Source organism: Cherax quadricarinatus, chromosome 33 (assembly GCF_038502225.1).
Source record: "Cherax quadricarinatus isolate ZL_2023a chromosome 33, ASM3850222v1, whole genome shotgun sequence".
In the NCBI taxonomy this organism is placed as follows: Eukaryota; Metazoa; Arthropoda; class Malacostraca; order Decapoda; family Parastacidae; genus Cherax; species Cherax quadricarinatus.
Window position 1 is genome coordinate 25,146,370 of NC_091324.1, and position 20,650 is coordinate 25,167,019.

At 44.5% G+C, this 20,650-nt stretch overlaps 1 protein-coding gene across 1 annotated transcript in view; it reads right to left on the reverse strand.

Moving 5' to 3' along the window:
- Positions 1 to 112: 112 nt before the first annotated feature.
- chn (zinc finger transcriptional factor charlatan) overlaps positions 113 to 20,650 on the reverse strand; it is a 26,572-nt gene continuing 6,034 nt past the window's right edge. The window contains exons 2-3 of the mRNA XM_053783907.2: positions 4,876 to 6,517; positions 113 to 4,654 (exon numbers count right to left, since the gene is read on the reverse strand). Of these exons, the coding sequence (XP_053639882.1) occupies positions 3,706 to 4,654; positions 4,876 to 6,500 (2,574 nt within the window). The 5' untranslated portion in view covers positions 6,501 to 6,517 and the 3' untranslated portion in view covers positions 113 to 3,705. The remainder of the gene's footprint in view (positions 4,655 to 4,875; positions 6,518 to 20,650) is intronic.

The following is a 20,650-nucleotide window of genomic DNA, read 5'->3' on the forward strand; positions in this document are numbered from 1 at the left end:
AAAGTGTTTCTTTGTATTAGACTGCCTTTTACTGTAATCTTTTTATTCTTAATAAGATGATATTACTACAGAGCCTCTTAGTTCTTCCTTTGTTTAATAAATAGGAATGAAAAAGATTTTATATAATTTTTTATTGGTATGAAAAAGTACATAATAGTAAGAGGTAATCCAAGGCATTAAGGGAATGGTTGGTGTAAACTTGTTAACACAGAAATAGGTTACAAGGAAATGTACTTTCAAGCTTTATCTAGTATGGTTAGGTTAATACAGGTAGTATAGTATTTGTGATATGCTGTGACATACCTGCATTCCCTGGAAATTTACTCACAAAAATACTAGTTATTGTGTATTTCAGATTTTGCATAAACAAGTAGATAAAAAAAGGTTACCTTTTCATTATACCAGATAAAGCTTTTTATAACAGAGGAATAATATTTATAGAACCAAAGGATTTCTCGAGAATAACTCTAGGAATGGCCCGGTTGAATTTAGGGGTCACCCAAGTAAAGATGGAAATTATAAAAATCCTTGTTGTACTTCCAGTTACTTAGATTATGCACATCTTTTGCAAATTTAAGTATGTATGTAATTAAAATAAGATTTTGCTATTTTCGTTTTACAATATTTTGTCCTATAAATATGGTTAACATCTTGTATCATAAGACTAAAATATTTTTTTATACCAAATTAAACTCACAAAAAATGTGCATATTGTAAAGTGGAGCAACTTTTTCTCATAAGATTGACATACTGTGCCTACATGGCACTTGTCATTCACTAATTTTACTTTATACAACTATAAATAATGGAAGGGGGAATCATGACTTCTTATAAAATGGGTTATAGATTATGACTACTTCAGTACAGGATTATAGTTGAATCTTCGATGTTACATCCCGCATGAGTGTGAGCGTTAAGTCGTATAAGTTATCAGAATACCCTGCTGTGTGAGTTAAATTCACATGAGATCAAATACACAAAATAGTTGCTTTGCATTCTTAGCTTATAGAATAATTACCAGTCCTAAAAACATCAATAACTTTATAGTTGTTTTTTAAATTCATGAGCATATTAAATAACTGAAGATGATTTTGTACATTATTCCTATGTGAATTTAGCCCACCTCACTATACAGTATAGGCTACAAGGTGACTCCAGGTACCATTTCTGCATCACTGAGATTTGTCTTCATAATGAAAACTCTTCAATATGCTAATATCCCCAGCATGACAAAAGAGGATGCTTCATACTAATTATTTCTCTTAAATGAGTAAATTTTGAATTGTATTGAGCTTTTGAAAAATAAATTCAAGCTTCATCTTTGTAACTGATAAAGACAGTCAGTAACTAGATACTATTAGATGAAAAGCCTGCTGCTAGGCAGAATGTAAAGTCTGATAAACAATTCCTGGTGGTGAGAGAGAGGAACTTAGATGTTAACAAGAAAATATTAGAGAAGCACTGTTGTAGCATACTGTCCCACACTTATAAGGCCCCAAGTTTCTAGCATGTTGAATAATGATATTACTTTTAGTAGTAGTTGGTAGCTATTAACCACTACTACTACCAGCATTAATTGTTACTCAATGTGCCAGGAAGACTAAGGACCTGAGGCCTGGTCATAGACTGGGGCATGGGGGCATTGACCCCCCAAAACCTCCTTCCAGGTATACCTGTTTAATATGGGCAAGTAGGCCTAATGCAGTGCTCTAATATTTGTTAATACTAATGATCTCTCCTGCCTATATGTGCTACCACCAGGTACAATCTATGACTTGAAAAAGCCAGCTGTACAGGCAAAATGTCATATAAATAAAGTTTCCAGTTAGTGCTCGTGAGTCTTTTCAGTTACCACAGATATTGCCATACCATCTACTACTGCAGGCATCATCCTCTTATGTAGTTGGCATTGCTTAGGTAATAAAAAATCATTCACAACTACAGTCCTGAGCTGTGTTTGGGAAGAATTATTATGTGTACAATCATAAAATGTTATTTACAAGGCTGATAACAAAACTGCTTTAGGCACGATACCTGTTGGTTTGAGCACATTTTTTTCTCACTGAGTTACTTGAAACCCGATATGCTGGTCCGACTGAAACATTTTGATTTAAGATTTTGTCATAGAGAAATATGGTACATTTTGCTTGAAAGAATATTTAATAAGAATGTAAATATTTATCGTCATTGGAGATCTTGTACAATATAAATCAAAGGATGCAGGTTGTATTAAATAAATTACTATGAACAAAAATGCTTGTTAGCACCAAAGACATTTGGTCAGTATTTATTACATTGTGGCTGGGCATACCATAGCTCATTGGATTATTAAATATTTATACTTTGGCAACAGTCTGACTAGAAGGCCAAGTCTACAACTGTTTAACAAAAAAATCTAAATAAAAAAAGCACAAGTTTCTTGGCATAACAATGCAAGAAACAATGGGCAGATGGCAGGTTAAGTACGCTCAGTAGACAAAGACCATCAGCGAACTTGGCCTACAAGACAAGGTGAAATCAGTAGACATTCCATTCGTAACAATAATCACAGAAATCCATTAAGGTGCAACATAACAATGCACAACAGAGTCACAGTTCTAGAATAAATCAACAAAATCTTTGGTTTGAAATGGACTTTTGAACATGACTTGAAGTTCTAAGTCCAACAATGAGAACTTTCTCTCTCTCCCTCACCCACCTCCCGCAGGATGCCCTGATCTCAACTCTTGGTAAAAATTAGAGCAATTCAAAGTTATAATTATATGTATTCTTTTATAACTTTGCACAGACTACTATTTATATTTAAAATGTGAATTCTAAAATTGTTACTTATTATTAAATAAGTATAATATGCTAGCAATTTTATTACTAGAACCAAGCTTTAATTTGAACAAGGTCTAATATGTGTGATACCAGGGATACCATAAAACAACTGGGAGTGTCTAACAACCCAAAAGAATTTTAACTTAGGGTAGTTAATAATTTTCACAACCTTTGGGAGAGTTACTTCATTATTTCACAACCAGATCTTAAGATTCACACAGTCACACATGAAACATTTACAAATATTTCATGTACATCCAGTTATAAAATTTCCGACCAATCCAACCCGTGGACATTCCCCTAGCACACTCAAAACATTCATACATTTATTATACAGTATATTACCAGTTAAAGTGAGCTTTAGTCATTGCCCCCATGCACTTCAACATTAGTTACTTCATCCACAAATATGTTATATTTTATTTGTAAAAAATGAAGCCGAGGTAACTGTACTTAAAAGCTCCATACCAGTGACTCTGGGGCATGCTTGGTGGAAATGCCTTTGGGCCAAGAAAATGGAATTATAAATGGAGGGACAGAGGTAAGATTTAATACAACCACTTGGATAGGAATCAGAGGGATATATGAAATTATCTTATTCAGGTATGAGTCACTGTAACTTTCCAGAACACATACAGAATTGATCACTATGTACTACACTGTGATAACTAAGCATAGAGTTCTGGTACATTTAATCAAAATTACAGCAGACTCATGTTTCTCTGCACAGATCTGCAGATAAGTGGCATTTTATATACTTAATTTAAAAAATTGTCTATACAGACATTAATAGCAATGCTACCAAAAGTAAAAAAAAAAAAAAAAAAAAAAAAACAGCATTGTTGGTTACCCGTTGTATTTACTTAATGAGGAAATTTTTCACTAATGGACTGGAGTGGGAGCAGGCAAAGAGTGGTCCCTGTGTGGCTGGCACTGACGGCTAGCACTGTGTCGGCCGTGACTCCACTTCACATGTAATTGTAGGCGAGCACGAGAGCCAAAAACTGGACGGCGAGAGCATCTGTGACACTGACGACTCAAAAACCCTGGACGATTGAGCATTGCCTTATGTCGTATCCTCAGTGAGCTACGCCTGCGAGCTGAATTTGAGGAAGATCCAGTGTTTGAGCCTGACTCTGATACTGTAATAACTTTCTTTGGACAACTTTGCTTCCTTGATCGTTTGTTAAATCGTTCACTGTCTGTATCTTGCTGGTCAGACTCTGGAGAAGGGGAATCTCTTTGTGGTACTGAAGATGTTACTACTAGTGCAAGAGGAGTTATCACTGATGGCATAGTAGGTAAAACATCAGTAGCAGTACGTTTACGATTGAGGCCTGTGACAATAGCATCTAAGGAACTTTCAAGTGAGGCAGGGCGGACATGTACTTTCTTCCATAATTGAGGTCCATATACAGCAGTAAAAACATGGACACATGCTGCACAAACTTCATTGTGATGAGTTAGCCAGTGGTCCCTTGATAGCTCATCATGGGTCAATTGGTAACCACAGTGAGGACAACACGATCCACTGGCACCTCCATGTTCAGTACGTACATGCTCTGCAAGCGCTCCACCACTGCTCACAGTGTGGCCGCAGCCTTCCACAGGACATACAAAGGGATATGAGACTGGATTAGCACTGGAATTCACTTCACTTCTTATTGACAGATCATGTGGAACGTCTTGCACTGCTGGTAGAGGAGCAGTGTTGGTGGGGCTTGTAAGGTGAGGATGACTGAGATGCTGGTGGGTCTCCAAAGCTGGACGAGTGTCAAAGGTGAGGCCACAAGATGAACAGATGTATCTTCTTGAATAAGGGTTGTTGTGGCTGAGGAAGAACATTATACTGAAAGTTAATACATACAGTGCTATATACATGTTTTATACTTGAAATGATCACATGGCTATGCTACTTATATGGTACACTAATAGTAAGCAAAGCCAAAATAATATTTGTTCAAATGACTGTAATTATTTATATCAAAGATTTGGAAATTATTAATTCAGAAAGAATGTTTTGTCATAAGGAAAGCTTCAGTTAATACTCACTGTTCCTCACGTGTGTGCTCCAGTAGGCGCTCCTGAGTTTCAGCCAGGTAGTTGCACTTGTTGCATATCCTCTTATTATGAACCTTCCACACATGAGTTGATAGACGTTCAGCTCGTGCAGCTTTATAATCACACATGACACAAGCAAATGGCTTTATATGAGTGTTCATGTGCCGTTTGAGACACCAGTTATCACTACCAGACCAGTGGCAGTATGGACATGTGTATGCTCGTTCCCCTCGTCTTCGACTGCGTCCAGGTTCTGGACTTTCCACATTTGATATCATGCTCATTCCTGTGCCCACACTTAAAACAGCTTCAGGAGATGCTGGACTGCACTCCCCAGGAGTAGAGGGAGCACTTAAAGGAGCCAAATCTGCTACAGATACTTCAGGAGGAGCAGTGGGTGGGGACAGTACTGGAGGGGTCACAACAGGCGGTGAGACAACAGGTGTCACCACACGTGGTGGTGGAATATCAAGAGGTAATGGTGCAATAGGTGGTGGTGGCGGTGGTGGTGGTGGAGATTGACCACCTCCACGTCCACTACCTTGTTGTTTGCGTATTTTAGATATATCGTATTCTGTTTCAGGATGCATTCGGACAAAATGTTTTTTCACATGATCTGCTCTATTGAACTGTTTGAAGCAAAGATAGCAATGGAAGGGTTTGTCATCCTTGTGGATGTTCTCATGTCTTGTGTAGAGATCACGGCGATCAGTAGCATAAGGACAATGAGGACAATAAAAACGTTTGTCTGCTAGTGTATTACTCGAGTCAATCCTATTTTCCACTTTATTCCGTAATTCTTGCATGAGGCGTGTCACTTCCATCAGAGTTGAATTTTCCTTCCACATATTGGTGTCAGCAAACTGTTCGTTGTGTTGTCTAGTTAAGTGCATTTTGACACAACGGGACCAGGCTGATGTGTAAGGGCACCTAGGACAGGCGAATACTCTTAAATTGGCATGAGCTCCAAGCCAGTGCTCTGCCACACGTGACAAAAAACCCACACACTCGCAGTCCACACACATGAAGAGTTTCTGGGCTGGATTGTAGGCAGCTACTCGAGAATCTGTCCAAGATAGTCTCAAATCATTCTCAATCCAGATATCTTCAACTACTTTTGGCTTGATATCGTCAAGTGTTGCCCGTCGGTAAGATGAATACAGTGACTTTAAGCCTTGAGTAGTTAGATCAAGAGCAGCTTCACCGTCTTCTTCTTTAATTTTTATATCAGATTTTTCACTGGGGTGCCAGATCCTCTTGATGTCATTATCTGGTAATGAGCAAACAGATGTCATGGTGGTCTTATCAGCATTGGTTACCTTCCTGGCAGTGAGAGAAAGGGCATGGGGTGCAGTAAGAGCCAGTGGCAGGTGGGAAGCTGGGCTGAGGGCTGCTAAAGCTGCCACTGATGCTGGGTCATATGTATACATTTTGGAAGCCACTTGTTGCAGTAATTGAGTATATGCTGTAAGGTCAAAGGCTAGGACAGGCGAGACAGCTGTCAGAGTTGACCCTTTAGCATTAGCAGCAGATATGGCACCCCCAAGAGCAAGAAGGCTCGTGCCTATACCTGCGGTTGCTGCCGCTGCCTGGTTCATCACATCATCTGTCCGCATCCTTACTGCTGCATTGTCTGTAATAAAGAAAGTCTAATTAACACAGTTACTGTCATGAACAATACTTAGATCATGTATTATACTAAAGGTAAATTATTTATATAAAAAAAATTTGGTAAATAAACTTGCCAGAATTATAAAGGGGATACATTAAAGTGCATAAACATGAAATGCAGCAGGCTACTCTGGACTGAACATCAGTTATTTCAATAATTAAATCTATATCCACCACAAATGAAACTTGTATGTTTAATATGTTTTTTTTATGCTTATTTAGAGATGGAGAAACAAAGACTTAATATAATCCTGAGGCAGTATACACAGATTGCAAAATGTTTTGAGAGATGTGCCAGAGTTAGGGTACCTAACTATGAGAATAATGGTTTAAAATATTTTAATGACATCCATACTAATAACTGAAAATGTAAAAATGTGACAAGTGAGAGACTTGTATCAAATAAAGGAAAACAGACACTTGCAAATTGTCTCATGAAAGGTAAAGAGTTGCTAGAAATTATTTAATAAATGAAGAGAGAAGGGCTTTCCTGTTAGGCAAGCCTTTTATACTAGAGTCAGAAGTGAGATGTGTAGTTGGAAATGACATCACAGAAGGCAGGTTCCATTAGTAGAAGCAAGAGCATAAGAATTGAGAAGTACTGCAGCAGGCCTTCTGGCCCATGCTAAGTAGGTCCTCAACTCCGACTCTTCTCATTCGTAACTAGTAACTGAACAATGAAGTTGTAGATATTGTCTGTACCGAGATACTGTGGGGTTGCTGTGATCAGACAAGTATCATTATATCAGTGGTATACAATTCCGACAAGTAGACGAGTAAAAAACATGCAACAGTTAGGCATCTTCACTGTACATGTATAAATGTTTCCCTGGTAAGCAAGCTTCTTCACTCAGAATCACTGCCTGTACTTCCTCTTTGACTTTTTGTCAGCATCAGATTTATTACACAACCTTTGATTGTACTTCCTTTAGTGCTCCTCACTTCCCTTACCAACTCTACCTCTGTTATACTCTGCACCCTTGCTAGTTTCAGATCAAGTGTATTACACGGCACTCTGTACCCTGCAGCGCTGTATGCCCCTTGTGGGTTTAGTGCTTAGTTTTGATTCTGATTAATAATTGTCCAATACTGAAGTCACCTCTGTATTTGACCAAAGAAGCCTGGTAAGCAGGCAGAAGATTTTGACAGTGGAGGAACCCAACTGTTGTTGCACGTGTGTCTGACTCGTAAACATTGTTTCCTTGTTGAAGACATAAATTCGTAAAGATGGTAAATGAAGAACTGAGTGGAAAGGATCTGTACATTTCATCCTTAGAGACTTCATTCAGTGTCTGCAGAAGTCGGTCTCCAAGACAGACATACATGCATTAGATCTTTTCTATACACCTTATTTTCAGTCCTTATGGAATTACCCTCTTCTGTAAGAAATGTGAGATAGTTTTCTGTGGGGCAGTATAATGCTCTGTGGTGACTAAGGGGGTCAAAGCTTTTTCATAAATACTACTGTACTACTTTGAGGAGAAAAAAGTACTGTAGGGAGGAGAGTACTATTGGGCTAGGGTGTAGACCAGAGTTTAACTTGGACACAGGAAGAGACTATCTAACATCCGGTGCTGGCCATCTTGTTTCTCTACTTGGAAATTACACATTTCTACCAGCCTTCAACACCACCCACAACCCCTCCACCAGCCTTCAACACCACCCACAACCCCTCCACCAGCCTTCAACACCACCCACAACCCCTCCACCAGCCTTCAACACCACCCACAACCCCTCCACCAGCCTTCAACACCACCCACAACCCCTCCACCAGCCTTCAACACCACCCACAACCCCTCCCCCAGCCTTCAACACCACCCACAACCCCTCCCCCAGCCTTCAACACCACCCACAACCCCTCCACCAGCCTTCAACACCACCCACAACCCCTCCACCAGCCTTCAACACCACCCACAACCCCTCCACCAGCCTTCAACACCACCCACAACCCCTCCACCAGCCTTCAACACCACCCACAACCCCTCCACCAGCCTTCAACACCACCCATAACCCCTCCACCAGCCTTCAACACCACCCACAACCCCTCCACCAGCCTCCAACACCACCCGAAACCCCTCCACCAGCCTTCAACACCACCCGAAACCCCTCCACCAGCCTTCAACACCACCCGTAACCCCTCCACCAGCCTTCAACACCACCCACAACCCCTCCACCAGCCTTCAACACCACCCACAACCCCTCCACCAGCCTTCAGCACCAACCGTAACCCCTCCACCAGCCTTCAACACTACCCACAACCCCTCCACCAGCCTTCAACACCACCCACAACCCCTCCCCCAGCCTTCAACACCACCCGTAACCCCTCCACCAGCCTTCAACACCACCCACAACTCCTCCACCAGCCTTCAACACCACCCACAACCCTTCCCCCAGCCTTCAACACCACCCACAACCCCTCCACCAGCCTTCAACACCACCCGTAACCCCTCCACCAGCCTTCAACACCACCCACAACCTCTCCACCAGCCTTCAACACCACCCACAACCTCTCCACCAGCCTTCAGCACCACCCACAACCCCTCCACCAGCCTTCAACACCACCCACAACCCCTCCACCAGCCTTCAACACCACCCACAACCCCTCCACCAGCCTTCAACACCACCCACAACCCCTCCACCAGCCTTCAACACCACCCACAACCCCTCCCCAGCCTTCAACACCACCCACAACCCCTCCCCCAGCCTTCAACACCACCCACAACCCCTCCACCAGCCTTCAACACCACCCACAACCCCTCCACCAGCCTTCAACACCACCCACAACCCCTCCACCAGCCTTCAACACCACCCACAACCCCTCCACCAGCCTTCAACACCACCCACAACCCCTCCACCAGCCTTCAACACCACCCATAACCCCTCCACCAGCCTTCAACACCACCCACAACCCCTCCACCAGCCTCCAACACCACCCGTAACCCCTCCACCAGCCTTCAACACCACCCGAAACCCCTCCACCAGCCTTCAACACCACCCACAACCCCTCCACCAGCCTTCAACACCACCCGTAACCCCTCCACCAGCCTTCAACACCACCCACAACCCCTCCACCAGCCTTCAACACCACCCACAACCCCTCCACCAGCCTTCAACACCAACCGTAACCCCTCCACCAGCCTTCAACACTACCCACAACCCCTCCACCAGCCTTCAACACCACCCACAACCCCTCCCCCAGCCTTCAACACCACCTGTAACCCCTCCACCAGCCTTCAACACCACCCACAACTCCTCCACCAGCCTTCAACACCACCCACAACCCTTCCCCCAGCCTTCAACACCACCCACAACCCCTCCACCAGCCTTCAACACCACCCGTAACCCCTCCACCAGCCTTCAACACCACCCGCAACCTCTCCACCAGCCTTCAACACCACCCACAACCTCTCCACCAGCCTTCAGCACCACCCACAACCCCTCCACCAGCCTTCAACACCACCCACAACCCCTCCACCAGCCTTCAACACCACCCACAACCCCTCCACCAGCCTTCAACACCACCCACAACCCCTCCACCAGCCTTCAACACCACCCACAACCCCTCCCCCAGCCTTCAACACCACCCACAACCCCTCCCCCAGCCTTCAACACCACCCACAACCCCTCCACCAGCCTTCAACACCACCCACAACCCCTCCACCAGCCTTCAACACCACCCACAACCCCTCCACCAGCCTTCAACACCACCCACAACCCCTCCACCAGCCTTCAACACCACCCACAACCCCTCCACCAGCCTTCAACACCACCCATAACCCCTCCACCAGCCTTCAACACCACCCACAACCCCTCCACCAGCCTCCAACACCACCCGTAACCCCTCCACCAGCCTTCAACACCACCCGAAACCCCTCCACCAGCCTTCAACACCACCCACAACCCCTCCACCAGCCTTCAACACCACCCACAACCCCTCCACCAGCCTTCAACACTACCCACAACTCCTCCACCAGCCTTCAACACCACCCACAACCCCTCCACCAGCCTTCAACACCACCCACAACCCCTCCACCAGCCTTCAACACTACCCACAACCCCTCCACCAGCCTTCAACACCACCCACAACCCCTCCACCAGCCTTCAACACCACCCACAACCCCTCCACCAGCCTTCAACACCACCCGTAACCCCTCCACCAGCCTCCACCAGCCTTCAACACCACCCGTAATCCCTCCACCAGCCTCCACCAGCCTTCAACACCACCCGTAATCCCTCCACCAGCCTTCAACACCACCCACAACCCCTCCACCAGCCTTCAACACTACCCACAACCCCTCCACCAGCCTTCAACACCACCCGTAACCCCTCCACCAGCCTTCAACACCACCCATAACCCCTCCACCAGCCTTCAACACTACCCACAACCCCTCCACCAGCCTTCAACACTACCCACAACCCCTCCACCAGCCTTCAACACCACCCGTAACCCCTCCACCAGCCTTCAACACCACCCACAACCCCTCCACCAGCCTTCAACACCACCCGTAACCCCTCCACCAGCCTTCAACACCACCTACAACCCTTCCACCAGCCTTCAACACCACCCGTAACCCCTCCACCAGCCTTCAACACCACCCACAACCCCTCCACCAGCCTTCAGCACCAACCGTAACCCCTCCACCAGCCTTCAACACTACGCACAACCCCTCCACCAGCCTTCAACACCACCCACAACCCTTCCCCCAGCCTTCAACACCACCCACAACCCCTCCACCAGCCTTCAACACCACCCACAACCCCTCCCCCAGCCTTCAACACCACCCACAACCTCTCCACCAGCCTTCAACACCACCCACAACCTCTCCACCAGCCTTCAACACCACCCACAACCCCTCCACCAGCCTTCAACACCACCCACAACCTCTCCACCAGCCTTCAGCACCACCCACAACCCCTCCACCAGCCTTCAACACCACCCACAACCCCTCGGTGGCCGGTGGCCTGGTGGCTAAAGCTTCCGCTTCACACACGGAGGGCCCGGGTTCGATTCCCGGCGGGTGGAAACATTTCGACACGTTTCCTTACACCTGTTGTCCTGTTCACCTAGCAGCAAATAGGTACCTGGGTGTTAGTCGACTGGTGTGGGTCGCATCCTGGGGGACAAGATTGAGGACCCCAATGGAAATAAGTTAGACAGTCCTCGATGTCGCACTGACTTTCTTGGGTTATCCTGGGTGGCTAACCCTCCGGGGTTAAAAATCCGAACGAAATCTTATCCACCAGCCTTGAACACCACCCACAACCCCTCCACCAGCCTTGAACACCACCCACAACCCCTCCACCAGCCTTCAACCCCACCCACAACCCCTCATCACCCACATTCCCTTCACGGGGGGAGGGGTACGTGTGTACTCACCTATATGTGATTGCAGGGGTCGATTTACAGCTCTTGATCCCGCCTCTCAATCTGCCGCTTTCCAGGTTCACTCCTAGCCTCATGGGTCCTATCATACCTATTCTTAAAGCTATGTATGGAGTCTACCTCCACTTCTTTAGCAAGGTCATTCCACTTCTTGACCACCCTGAGACTTATCTGACCAACCCTTCATTTTGTATAGATCTTTTTGCAGCGTTTCCCAGTCCTTGTCTGCATTCTCCTCTGTTGAAAATCATCAGCGATTGCAGATACATATATCTGACTTAGCTCTATTTTGGTATGTCGTTCACAGAAACAGCACTGGCCCTAATACGGATCTTGTGGTACACCGCTAGTTACTGTTCCCCATTCTGACTCAGAAAAATCACTCTTTGTTTCCTTTCACTATGATACTCCTTAATCCACCAGAGTACGTGCCCAGCTATTCCTGCCAGCTTAAATTTTTGCCCCATTCGCATGTGGGGTACAGTATCAAATGCCTTCTTATAGTCTAAGAAAATTAATTTTACCCAACTTTCTATCTCTCTCGTCGCACATCTGTTACTTCGTCACACAACCTTGACAAGTTAGTAAGACTAAGATTTACCATTCCTTAACCCGTGTTGGTTATTATTTATGAACCCGCTTCTCCAGGTGCTCTACCACTCTTCCCCTAATAAGTTTCTCCATTATCTTGCAAGGTATGCTGTAAAAGGAACTGGTCTGTAGTTGAACGGCTCCTGTCTGTGTGTCCTTTCACCCCCCCCACCTCCCTCCCTCCCTCTCTCTCTCTCTCTCTCTCTCTCTCTCTCTCTCTCTCTCTCTCTCTCTCTCTCTCTCTCTCTCTCTCTCTCTCTCTCTCTCTCTCTCTCTCTCACTCTGTCTCTCCGGATTATTAGTTCTTCAGCAGCCAGCTTGGCGTCAAGGAGCAGAGGTTCTGTTCGTACGCTGATACAAAGGCGCAGGTTCACCAATTCACTCGAGTGCGCGCGCGCACTCACAAAGGGGGCGGAACCAAAAGCTGTAGCTCAACCCCCGGAAACCGAAACAGGTAGTTACAATGCTACGATATGAAATTTAAGAAAGGAACGAGAGCATTTTTTTCTAAATTACGACAGTTCTCCATGATAAACTAATAGGGTAAGGGGGAATTTATATCCTGGGGAGCGCTAAACCCGTAGGGATTATACAGCTCCTGTTGGGGGGGATGGAAATCAGGCTTGATTTCGGGAATTGGAGCACAGATCCAATTCCCTAGATCAAGAGCCCCTCACCAGCATCAAGGAACCTCCCTTGAGGGAGTAAGAAAGAGAATAAAGTCAAACTATCCCAGTGTCTCGCACCAGCTGGGTGACCCATACAGCTTTAGCGCTTTTTCTTGGTATATTTTTAGCCAGAAGAAATAAAAATATGAACCCTTTTGTGGGCGAGTAAATATATATATATATATATATATATATATATATATATATATATATATATATATATATATATATATATATATATATATATAAAACCTCAAGCGGGAGGTGCCTCGATTGGGCTCTTGTTCCAAGGAACTGGGAATTGTCGTCCCCTTCCATGGATCGAACCTGAATGCGTCTCATTCCCCAGGCTCTATATGAACCCTACAGGTTTAGCGTTTTCCCTTGATTAAAATAAGCGTAAGGGCTTTTCATTCAAGGCATTGGCGCTATCCTCTTCCTTGAATCAAATCTGACTGTCTCGTATGTTGCAACATTAGATTATGCAACAGCATTACCTGTGTGTGTGTGCTCACCTAATTGTAGTTGCAGGGATCGAGACTCAGCTCCTGGTACCGCCTCTTCACTGATCGCTACTACGTCCTCTCTCTGCTTCGTGTGTGTGTGTGTGTGTATGTGTGTGTGTGTGTGTGTGTGTGTACTCACCTATTTGTGGTTGCAGGGGTCGAGTCACAGCTCCTGGCCCCGCCTCTTCACTGATTGCTACTAGGTCCTCTCTCTCCCTGCCCCATGAGCTCTATCATACCTCGCTTTAAAACTATGTATGGTTCCCGCCTCCACTACGTCACTTTCTAGGCTATTCCACGGCTTGACTACTCTATGACTGAAGAAATACTTCCTAACATCCCTTTGATTCATCTGAGTCTTCAACTTCCAATTGTGACCTCTTGTGTCTGTGTCCCATCTCTGGAACATCCCGTCTTTGTCCACCTTGTCTATTCCGCGCAGTATTTTATATGTCATTATCATGTCTCCCCTGACCCTCCTGTCCTCCAGTGTCGTCAGGCCGATTTCCCTCAACCTTTCTTCGTAGGACAATCCCCGTAGCTCTGGGACTAGTCTTGTTGCAAACCTTTGCACTTTCTCTAATTTCTTGACGTGCTTGACTAGGTGTGGATTCCAAACTGACGGTGTGTGTGTGTGTGTGTGTGTGTGTGTGTGTGTGTGTGTGTGTGTGTGTGTGTGTGTGTGTGTGTGTGTGTGTGTGTGTGTGAACTGTAGTTTAAGACTGAGCATCTCTATGGCCGGAGTAACAGTAGTTGTAACATTCACAGAGCACTTTGTGTAGGTCACTCAGTGCTCGTACTGATAAACAATAATATACAACACAACACAAAACAAAGAAAAAATTAACAAATAATAAAAGCTAAGAACCGTAATAAAACACTCAACGCAAATAAATTCTGTCATACCAAGTTAAAACAACCAGCGTCAATTGAAAACTCCGTTGAATTATTAATGCCAGAAGACTACCCTGAAAGTTCTCCGAGGTCCCTACAGTTACCTCAGTAATTATAAAACAAGAAACATGAAAGCTGAAAGCTTAAGCTGTGGACAAACTGTTAAAATATGACAGAAAAGCCTGATAACAGGTTATTAGGGGTGAGATGTTTGCACTAGCCACAATCGATAACTTACTGCTAGTCTGTTGGGCCCACCAGGCTCTACACTTCCCAAGGACATTTCTGTGGATATGGTCCATGAAGTCACTGTGAGGTAAAAAAAATATGAAGTAGCCATTGCCTCAGCATCTTCCCGTTCATTTCCCGGGACACCAAAGATAGCGGGAGTGACCGTGGGAGTGGCTGGGATGGGTCTGTGGGTGATGCATGGGTGTGGGTGATGCACGGGTGTGGGTGATGCATGGGTGATGGATAGGCATGTGGGTGGCAGGCGTTCGTGTGGGCGGCAGCAATGGGTGGGGGGCTGTCCATGGGTGGGATGGAGGGGTGGGAGGGTGATAAAACACTTGGTGTGGGCGGCTGACACACTGGCTGACAGTGTCGAGGAACCGTTGTGTCAGCTATCAGGTGGCTCTTTATCAACTTATTTCCGCCCCTTTCCTCCCTCCCACACCCACTGCGGGTGCCGCCCCACAGCTGATAGGCCGCCCCCCTCCCCCAGCCCACCCGCCCCACCTCGATAACACCCTCGACACCACACTTGTTTCCCAATGCACTGTTTGTGATTACAAAACACATAACTTAAAATAACAGATTAATCATTGTCCAGTGATGATGATATTATTATTATTATTATTATTATTATTATTATTATTATTATTATTATTATTATTATTATTATTTTAAATTTGATTTTCCTGCATTGCAATGATTTGCTTGACCCTTCAAAGGAGAATAAACTCAAGCACCTAAATTACTGGGATTGAGTGAAGTCCCTAGAAGTGTACTCCTTAAAACGTAGGCGAGAAAGATACATCATAATTTGCACCTGAAAGATACTAGAGGATTTGGTATCAAACCTGCACATCGAAATTACTACGTATGAACAAACTAGGCTTGGCAGAAGATTCAAGATACCTCCGATGAAAAACAGAGGAGAGATGAGTACAGAGGGAACTCAATAAGTATAGAGGGACCACGACTCTTCAGCACCCCCCTCCCTTTCCATTATTCATAAAAGGGATTACCAGTTAATTCCTAGCTGCCTTCAAGAAAGAATTCAACAAATTTCTTAAATCGGTTTTTGATCAGCCGGGCTGTGGTGCATACGTCAACCTGAGGGCGGCAGGCACTAACAGCTTGATCGACCAATCCAGCAACCAGGCCTTGTGTGGGACCGGGCCGAGGGGGCGGTGACCCCCGAAGCAACTGCAGGTAGACTGCAGGCTACATCAATACAATGATAATGAGAATTCTCCCTTCATTCCCAGAGAACTGTTTGACCATAAACTTCTTTTCCGATTTCAATTATTTCCTTACACCAAAAAGATAACAGAAAATGCAGCTTTATATATATGATACCTGAGTTAATAGTGTTTTACACAGCTTCATCATTGTCTAATATATGCAGCCTCATTATGTGAAGCTGTCAGTGTCCCATAACACATGTACACTCCCCCAGCGCCCACTCGATACTCCGGTATTGACCTAATATATAGTCTGTGACTTTCGTCGATACCATTAGATATTCCCAAAAATGAATATTTTAATGAATGTCAGCTACTGAGACCTTTAAAACATTAGCCTTCACAAACCCCAACAAGTAGTGGTCTAATATATATAAATAACACGCTGGCCGTCTACAATATACATACATACATATATATATATATATATATATATATATATATATATATATATATATATATATATATATATATATATATATATATATATATATATATATCTGTTACATTACTGTTGTACTTATTTTTGAGTCGGAGGAGGACTTTGTGGACACCCAGAATACTTAATATTATTTCTCTATTTTTACCGTCTTAAAACACTATCTCTAGATGCTCCGTCCCATCCCCATTACTCGGGGGGTTAGGAGGGATGGGGTTTACAAGGAGTACGAGGTTGAGGGAGAGAGTGCGCATGGGTGAGGAATGTACGAGGGTAAGGAAGGGGGTGGTCCAGGAGATGGAAGGGGGGAAGTGGGGGAATCCAGGTAAAAGTGAAAGGGGTAAGGGTTAGATGAGGTTCAGGTAGGAGAATGTAGGGAGTGGGAGTGACGGAGAGGAGGGAGGGGGAGAGGTTTCGAGGAAGGGGGCTCATGGAGAGGGGCTGAGGGGGGAAGGGATGATGGGGGGATTACCTGGAGAGGGGCCTCGTCTTCCCCTGGATTGGACACGTGGGTAATGATGCTGCCCAGGTGCCGCCCACTCCACCACCCACTCACCATCTAATTCTCCCCCACACCATATAGGTAATGAACCTTCTATGAATTCATTATTTTCACACCTTTCTGTGAACCATCCCAAGAACTTCCATCTACAGACTTACTGCCTTCACTACACTTATACACGTGGTCAGGTCATAACCACAGGTACACATGACGTGTACACACGTGGTCAGCTTGTCTGTACTTCATCCAAATTAATGTTGTAATAAGACTTACATTCCACTGTGTGGTGTTATCACCACGTGTTGTTACATAACACTGTGTGGTGTTATCACCACGTGTTGTTACATAACACTGTGTGGTGTTATCATCACGTGTTGTTACACAACACTGTGTGGTGTTATCACCACGTGTTGTTACATAATACTGTGTGGTGTTATCACCACGTGTTGTTACATAACACTGTGTGGTGTTATCATCACGTGTTGTTACACAACACTGTGTGGTGTTATCATCACGTGTTGTTACACAACACTGTGTGGTGTTATCACCACGTGTTGTTACATAATACTGTGTGGTGTTATCACCACGTGTTGTTACATAACACTGTGTGGTGTTATCACTACGTGTTGCTACACAACACTGTGGTGTTATCACCACGTGTTGTTACATAACACTGTGTGGTGTTATCATCACGTGTTGTTACATAACACTGTGTGGTGTTATCACTACGTGTTGCTACACAACACTGTGGTGTTATCACCACGTGTTGTTACATAACACTGTGTGGTGTTATCATCACGTGTTGTTACATAACACTGTGTGGTGTTATCACCACGTGTTGTTACATAACACTGTGTGGTGTTATCACTACGTGTTGCTACACAACACTGTGGTGTTATCACCACGTGTTGTTACATAACACTGTGTGGTGTTATCATCACGTGTTGTTACACAACACTGTGTGGTGTTATCACCACGTGTTGTTACATAACACTGTGTGGTGTTATCACCACGTGTTGTTACATAACACTGTGTGGTGTTATCACCACGTGTTGTTACATAACACTGTGTGGTGTTATCACCACGTGTTGTTACATAACACTGTGTGGTGTTATCACTACGTGTTGTTACATAACACTGTGTGGTGTTATCACCACGTGTTGTCACATAACACTGTGTGGTGTGATCACAACGTGTTGTTACACAACACTGTGGTGTTACACAACACTGTGGTGTTATCACCACGTGTTGTTACATAACACTGTGATGTTATCACCACGTGTTGTTACATAACACTGTGTGGTGTTATCACCACGTGTTGTTACATAACACTGTGTGGTGTTATCACAACGTGTTGTTACACAACACTGTGGTGTTACACAACACTGTGGTGTTATCACCACGTGTTGTTACATAACACTGTGTGGTGTTATCACCACGTGTTGTTACATAACACTGTGTGGTGTTATCACCACGTGTTGTTACATAACACTGTGTGGTGTTATCACTACGTGTTGTTACATAACACTGTGTGGTGTTATCACCACGTGTTGTCACATAACACTGTGTGGTGTGATCACAACGTGTTGTTACACAACACTGTGGTGTTACACAACACTGTGGTGTTATCACCACGTGTTGTTACATAACACTGTGATGTTATCACCACGTGTTGTTACATAACACTGTGTGGTGTTATCACCACGTGTTGTTACATAACACTGTGTGGTGTTATCACAACGTGTTGTTACACAACACTGTGGTGTTACACAACACTGTGGTGTTATCACCACGTGTTGTTACATAACACTGTGTGGTGTTATCACCACGTGTTGTTACATAACACTGTGTGGTGTTATCACCACGTGTTGTTACATAACACTGTGATGTTATTACCACGTGTTGTTACATAACACTGTGTGGTGTTATCACTACGTGTTGTTACATAACACTGTGTGGTGTTATCACCACGTGTTGTTACATAACACTGTGATGTTATTACCACGTGTTGTTACATAACACTGTGTGGTGTTATCACCACGTGTTGTTACATAACACTGTGATGTTATCACCACGTGTTGTTACATAACACTGTGTGGTGTTATCACCACGTGTTGTTACATAACACTGTGATGTTATCACCACGTGTTGTTACATAACACTGTGGTGTTATCACCACGTGTTGTTACATAACACTGTGTTATGTCAGGTAATAACCAAATTTATCATCTCAGGTTTAATATTTATTAGATGACTCAGTCACTATATTTATGGTTTTTTGGTTGAAAGTCTATTGATCAGTTGGTTAGTTTGGTTTAAAGTCTACAGACTAAATACTTTGTGAGGTTTCAAGCCTACCGAGTACACAAGGAGTCACAATGGCAGCATCTCACCTGGCGTCACCACTCAGAGTGCCTAAAATAATTAAACCAAGTGGGTTTGGCGCTTCCTTTCGAATAAAACTTAAACCTTAAACATAGGTTTTTTTAAATCAACTCGGATTATTAATGGCCCTGGGTGTATGTATCCTGTGTTACACCATGTGCTGACATATGTCCAGGCAGCTTTACGTCCTGTATGTACACTTGAGTCCCATTTTTGCTTATGTTTTCCTATGTAAGTTGTCTTCTTTCCACGGGCCTCTACACCTTTTATTGTACGCCCAGTCATTATTTTTGCTGCTGCTGAACGTCCCCCTGCTGCTGCTGAACGTCCCCCTGCTGCTGCTGAACGTCCCCCTGCTGCTGCTGACCGTCCCCCTGCTGCTGCTGACCGTCCCCCTGCTGCTGCCATCGACCCGATGCTACACATTCAACATTGCATCTTATGCAGTAATTCCTTCCCACCTTGTCTAAATGATTCCCAATTCCTTATCATATGTCTAACTTTCACAGAGACTTGTCTGTCCTTCCTTCTCCCACACTGCCTCTTACCCTCACCCACAATGGACCTCCTCGCCCACACTGACTCTCCTCACCTGCTCTATCTCGTCAAAGTCTCGGTCTCTCTCTCTCTCTCTCTCTCTCTCTCTCTCTCTCTCTCTCTCTCTCTCTCTCTCTCTCTCTCTCTCTCTCTCCCTCTACCTGCTTGTTCCTTTCCACATTCAAGCTGGTGATTCACACAATGTGATTATCATATAAAATAGAGTAGTAGCACAATGCTGATGTACTCAGTATTGTTATAGAGAGAGAGAGAGAGGGCTCAATCCTTCCTTGGCTGTGAATGCCATCAGGATATTTGAGTCTCCCTGTAAGAAATCCAGTTTATCAGCGTGTGTGTAGCAGCGACTCTCACTGTGAACAACAGTGAGAGTTTAGAGTGCACGTCTTGTCTTTGAGGGGTCAGCCTGGCACTGTGGTACAATATTCTCAATAATGTTGTGGTTAAGTGTTTGACAAGAGTCACTGATACAGGTAATAACAAACGCTGGTTTCGCGATGCTGCGTACTGTTTATTATGATCTGTTTATTATGATCTAGTCACGTGGAGAATGAAGACGATGGAAACCACGGGTGAAATTATCCAGTGTGTAAATCATGAGTTAGCATCAAGGATGTGAAAAGATCCAGTGTGTAGATCATGAATCAACATCAAGGGTGCGTACAGGTCCGGTGCGTACATCATGAGTCAACATCAAGGATGT